The sequence below is a fragment of the Pleuronectes platessa genome, chromosome 6 (assembly GCF_947347685.1).
Source record: "Pleuronectes platessa chromosome 6, fPlePla1.1, whole genome shotgun sequence".
Classification (NCBI taxonomy): domain Eukaryota; kingdom Metazoa; phylum Chordata; class Actinopteri; order Pleuronectiformes; family Pleuronectidae; genus Pleuronectes; species Pleuronectes platessa.
Window position 1 is genome coordinate 3,400,778 of NC_070631.1, and position 6,124 is coordinate 3,406,901.

The 6,124-nt window shown below is 41.8% G+C and overlaps 1 protein-coding gene across 1 annotated transcript; it reads right to left on the reverse strand.

Moving 5' to 3' along the window:
• Positions 1 to 754: 754 nt before the first annotated feature.
• Positions 755 to 5,177, reverse strand: ddx19a (DEAD-box helicase 19a). The gene is made up of 11 exons (XM_053423982.1): positions 5,112 to 5,177; positions 4,025 to 4,088; positions 3,762 to 3,936; positions 3,248 to 3,340; positions 2,769 to 2,871; positions 2,552 to 2,684; positions 2,296 to 2,473; positions 1,965 to 2,202; positions 1,334 to 1,496; positions 907 to 1,098; positions 755 to 819 (listed from the first exon to the last, which is right to left on the reverse strand). The coding sequence occupies exons 1-11, from the start codon at positions 5,175 to 5,177 to the stop codon at positions 755 to 757; spliced, it is 1,470 nt and encodes a 489-aa protein (XP_053279957.1).
• Positions 5,178 to 6,124: the final 947 nt, after the last annotated feature.

The following is a 6,124-nucleotide window of genomic DNA, read 5'->3' on the forward strand; positions in this document are numbered from 1 at the left end:
ATGTACCAACTAATCAAAGTATTCACAAAAAACAAAACACTAGACGCCTCCCGATCACTCTGGAAACTTTATTAAAACAAACAATCACAGAGTGCACAGAGAATACAGATGTTTCAGGCGTCGTATCTTTTAAACATATTGTATATTCTCAGGAAGTTCAGCGGCTGATATCAACACAGCCAGTATCATGGTGCCAGAAACAAAAAGTGTTGTTTCAATAAACTGTCTCAAGAGCTTTTACAGGAGAGAGCAACTTTAGTTATTTATTTTTTATCCACACAAAACTGATAAACAACCAAATGAAGATCGGGGAATTCACAATCAACTACCACTGGTCCAAACTGGCATTTCAAGTGTTAAAATGCTTCAAGTCACTCAAGGATATTTTCTATCAAACCATGCAAAGATTTAGAGATGAGACATTTCTCATCTCCCATGTATACACTTCAAAACAAAGAATAAAATAAAATCAAACACAGCAAACCATCAACAGTAGGATTATATCCACTATTCTTAAATGCTGTTTTAACAGCCAGTGGTTAGTTTAAAGTCTCTGGGAGACGCAGCATTAAGGCTTAAGGTGACTTCAGTGATAAATCACAGTATCAAATGAAATCCAAGAACTTTGGCACACTGGTTTCGCATGCATCAACACTCGCATGCATTTCTTCTGTAAACAATAAATTGCCGACACAAACTCTGGTAAGAACTCGAGTCACAGCTGAGGTAACGCGTTGAGCTGCGTCGAGCAGAGCTAACGGTTGAACTCTTTCTCCATCGCTGCCGTATCACTTGGGTCCAGTTTGGGGATTGACCTGTCTGTTGGAGGGAAGGACAAAAAAAAAAAAGTCAGGATCTTTATAGTTGGTGTTGGACATGATCACAGTGAGGGAACTGCACACGTACTGAAATGAATCTCGATTTGGCGGAGAATATCCATGCCGTGTTCACTGTCAACCATATTGACAGCAAATCCTCTTTTGCCGAAGCGGCCCGTGCGGCCGATCCGGTGCAGGTAGGTCTCGTTGTCGGCATTTCCATCAATGTCCACGGGGAGGTCAAAGTTCACCACAAGTGACACCTGCTCAACATCGATACCTGTAACGGAGCCAAGAACCGGTTTGAGATATTTATAGTTGTTTCTCAATAAAGATCATAGACAGAACATGAAGATGGCCGACGTGTCTTCACTTCCTCCCACTATCCAGCAACCAGTCGGGGATTGAGATGCTTTAGCTCCACTCCATGAACAGTCATGTTGTTCATCTTTAGATAAAGTCTATGATAAAGCTTTTTATATTATCAGACTCTTGTCCATCTTCATCTCCCTCACCTCTGGAGCACACGTTGGTGGTCACCAGCACCTTCTCCATGCCGTTGCGATAGCGTTCAATGACCGCGGCTCTCTGCTCCACCGCCAACTCTCCACTCAGCAGCGCCACCTGGTGGCCCTCTTTGACCATGTTCACAGATAACCACGCTGCCGTCTTACGGGTCTGGGAAGAAACATGCACAAGCTAAACTGAAAAACCTGTTAGATCATTATGTTGTTAATCACATGACTTCTGTTCAGACGTGGATCTCTGATCGTACTTTGTTTTCAGATACCAGAATATATTATTGATTATTTATATTGACAAGACAGAAAAAGATTATATTTAGGAAATTAAAATAGGTAGTTTCCTCGCTGTGGGACTCATTAAGGATTATCTTTTGTTATCTTTGTTGTGATTTGCTAAATTGCAGCAGCAAAGGAGATTTAAAGCATCAGAAAAACGTGTACGATTATAACCATGCAACTTAATCATAAGGATATACATACTAAATAAATCATAATATAATAAAAACAATAAATGATAATAACAAGTGTATTTAAATTACACCGGAGTGAATTTGTAGTGCAGGGCTGTGTATGAAGCATTTTTATATCATGTGTTAATGGGGTCTCTGGGCTCAGGACTTACACGGCAGAAGATGATGGCCTGGGCGATGGTGAGGCCTCCGTACAGATTGCAGAGTGCGGTGAACTTGTCCTCCTCCTCCCTGCAGACCACGTAGTACTGCTTGATGGTGTCCAGAGTCTCCTCTTCGCGCCTCAGCCTGATGATATTTGGGTCGGGAATCACCTTTTTGGCAAAACCCCACACGGAGTCCTCAAAGGTCGCGGAGAAAAGGAGCATTTGGCAATCCTTCGTCAGCTGCCTGAAAAACATCGAGACAGGAGGAGCTTGTTGAAAGACGCTGGTTCGTAATTTTTGCAATAAGCATTTGTAGTTTTCTGTGGAAGGAGCCCACCTGTGAATTCGAAAGCTCTGATCCCGATGACCCTGCGTGGCGATCATCACGTCAGCCTCGTCCAGCACAAACATGGTGATCTTCTTGGGGTCGATGAACTTGTACTTGATGCACCAGTCCAGGACTGTGCCTGGTGTCCCAATGACAATCTGCTGCTGCAACTTAGTGCCTCGCTCCACTGAAAACACACAACCTCATGCAGTGATATGCTTGAAATACCATTTTGTTTTTTTATTCCATCAGACGCAATTTGCACTCATGATCTCCTCCTTACTTCTGTTGCCTCGAATGGCGTACGCCAATTTCACATCTGGACAGAACTTCCCCATTTGCTCGATGACCTGACCGATCTGCAGAGCGAGCTCATACGTTGGCGAGATGCACAGGCACTGAAAACAGGTTTCAACGGTCAGTTCATTCTGGGGCCTTCAGCTGAACACTGGCTGGCTCAGCTGGTGACATGTGACGCTTACCTGAGGCCACTTATTGGCTGGGTTTACATGGCTGAGCATGGCCAGAGAGAAAGCAGCAGTTTTACCGGTGCCGGACTGAGCCTGGGCGATTAGATTCAGAGGGCTGCCACCACAGAAAACACACAAACACACACACAGGCAAACCTGATATGAGGGATGGTTTAAAAAAAACAACTACTGCTGAGCTATTGGTATTCAATGGGAGTAGTTGAGGTAAATGTTGAAGCTGCAACAATAAGCTGATTGACAAAACAGTAATTAGACACTTTATTGATGATGGATTTAAAGTCCAAACTGATTAATTGGTTGGCAGATAAAAATCAGCCGAGTCTTTCACGGACATGTTGTTATCAGCTTTTATGTTTGCAGGTGTGACATTATTTAGTTTACCGAATAAACAATTTAAGTTCTCTTGGTTGTTGTCCTTGTGTTTTCCTTCCATTGACGTGTCTATGAACTGGGAGTGGAAATCAACTCACGGCTGGGCCAGCATCATGGGCAAAGCGTTCTCCTGGATTCTGGATGGTCTGTTGAAGCCCATGTTGTACACACCACTCAGCAGCTCAGGTTTCCTGTTGAATATTGAGTCAGGATAACGACAGGAGTGATGTTGAAAAATTAAAAGAAAATCCACTAACACATGGTTGAAAGTGTGGCTGTTTTCAGGCACATCGACTTGCTCAGAGTTTTGTGCGTATTTATATTTGTTTATGTCAATTAAGTATACTTTAAATAGTTTCCAATTTGTCTGAGCAATAAAAACGCCAATCTTAGCGTCAACCCTGCTTTATTTTACTTTAAGTAAAGTTTCTGGCCCAGTTTAGGCAATAGCCCCGTTTTTTAAATATTGATTTAGCACCAGACTACTTTTGTTTAGATTTTGGCATCATCAAAAGAAAATATTTTATTGCAGGGAGGTTGTATTATCCCCCCCCCACAGGTTTGAGATGCTGCACCCAGCTGTGTGCAGGTGCTCCTGTCACAATCACTCACAGCCTCAGGTCCTCAAACGACTTGACGGAGTAGAGAGGAGAGTTGGGGTCCCGCTGCAGGACCTCCACCTCGTTCCGGTTCCTCACCAGAGAGCGACGGATCATCTTGTGCAGCAGGGACTGATCGGCCGGGCCCGGCTCGTCTCCACGTTCAACGTCCCCCGGCACAATGTTGCCTGAACACAGACACACACATATTGTTAGTCAGTGATAGAATCTCTTGTCTTATTATATTAAATATGGGTAAAGAGTTTGGGAAGTCACCGTTTATGTCTCCTCTCGTGCTCAGTGAACTCCTCGTTCGGGACGTTTTCTTTGAAATGTCAAACTGGTGAAGAGAAAATAGAATTGAAAACAATTCCTGGTAAACTCATTTTTTATTGAATATATTTAGGCAGTCACATTAAGATCTCTACTCCAACAGAGGCCCGAGAACAATCAGAAACAAACAATTAAACACGAGCAACAATGAAACAACAATTCATTAATGAATAACAAGTCATAAGATTCAATTAAAAACTTCATAAAGTAAAGATTTAAAATCCAAAACGACTGTTCGTAAATCTTTTCATTCATAAGGTGCAACTGACTCCAGTTCTGCCAAAAAATGGTTTCATACATGGGGGACGTCAACAGTTTAGTAGTTACTGGATCTGGCACTATTATTAAAATATAAGTTAAAGCTTTTCAAGACTTTTTAAAAATGACCTTTGATGGAGAAGATCATATTTCGATATTATTAAAACCTATTAACGAGCTTAATGAGAAAACGCAATGATGACACTAAGTTTAGCAGTTGGAGCTAAATACTGGTTTATTTAATGTTTAACTGCTCAACATTGTTTTTTATTGTTTTGTTTAGTATTAAGACCTTGGAATAATAATAACAATACACATTTGTTTGAGCTATTTTAAGTAATTTTGGTAGTTTATGCTTTGGCACTACTTTTAGTTCTGGTAGTTTATGATTTTGTTCGGCACCAGTTGATATTTTATACTGGTTTTGAATGAGAGAAACGAGACAGTTTCAACAACAGAGTCCAACAGATGAATCACGTGAGGCGACTCCACTGGTTTGTGATGAAGTTCATCCAACCGAGTGATACTGGGAACAATGGTGAGTGGAATTTTAAACTGGGGAGTCGATGGAGCTGCGTCACTGCACATTATCTCCCGGAGTTAATGGCGGACACGAAGCTGAACCGGACCATAGATTTTTTATTTATATAAATATTTGACACAAACACGTGCTGGCATGGGAGCGGGCGGGAGATTAAGCTAGCAGGGGGCTAACGGGCGCAGCTAGCCGGACCTGCGTGCATCACCTGCGGGTAAAGAAACTCACCTGAGCCGATGAAGCCGATGGAGCCGTCGCCTCCTGCACGTCCACCGACACCGCCCACGAGTCCTCGGACATGTTCACACAGGAACCGGGTTGTTTCTGAATGTCGGGGCCACACGGACACGGGGGAGTTCGGGCTGAAAGAAGTTTGATGCCGCCGGCGTGAAAGTGACGTTTCGTCCCGAGCTGACCCGCTGCTGCCCCGCTACACCTAGGCCGCCTTCAGGGCGCGTGGGAAACACCGCCGCTTTCAAGGCCCGGGTCACCTACAGGCAGCGGGTCTGAGACGTGAAGGGACCCGCAACACACACAGCTTTGTTTATTAAATTGTTTATATACATATACATATAAATACGCTTTATTTACACCGTAGATTAATGCTTACTGTAATTCAGTGGTTTATAATGAGAGGAAAGTTGAGAGAAAAGCTAATTCCACTCATTGTTGTGCTGGTTAAAACGTACTACATCGTCTTTGCCTCTGTTTTTGTTTAATAATAGTGGTCAGTTACGTATAATTATGTCTTCATGTTGTTTCTACGCATCTGTGGCAAGTAATAATAAGTAAATAAAGCACTTTTAATGCAGCAGATTCAACATATGCGGGGATTACGAGCAGCACCTGAAGGCACCAGGCTGAACTGAGCATCTGGACTGAAACTTAACAATTAATAAAATGAACTGATCTGAGTTCATGTAAATACTTTATGTATTCATATTCTATACTATAATGTATTTCTATTCAACAATGTTGAATTGAATTTTACTTCTAACCATTTTTTTTATTATCCTTTAATCATTATTATTTTAAGTAGCTTGTTAAGCCTGAGGAGGCAAATTGTGATTAGTGAATATGGGCTATATAAATAAATGTAATAGATTAATTGGTTAGATTTTGTAGTGTAAAGATTTTGTTATCTATCTATCTATCTATCTATCTATCTATCTATCTATCTATCTACATATACATACATACGATTCTGACACTTTAATCTTTTTTTATTTATTAGGTGCTTTTCCTGT

Bases quoted from the DNA above. Each gene is read 5' to 3' on its own strand.
- ddx19a (XM_053423982.1), bottom strand. From the start codon at position 5,177: ATGTCCGAGGACTCGTGGGCGGTGTCGGTGGACGTGCAGGAGGCGACG. The intron at 4,089-5,111 runs GCTCAGGTGAGT...TCTCTTCACCAG, and splicing joins CGGCTCCATCGGCTTCATCG to TTTGACATTTCAAAGAAAAC. The intron at 3,937-4,024 runs GTGACTTCCCAA...GTCTGTGTTCAG, and splicing joins CACGAGAGGAGACATAAACG to GCAACATTGTGCCGGGGGAC.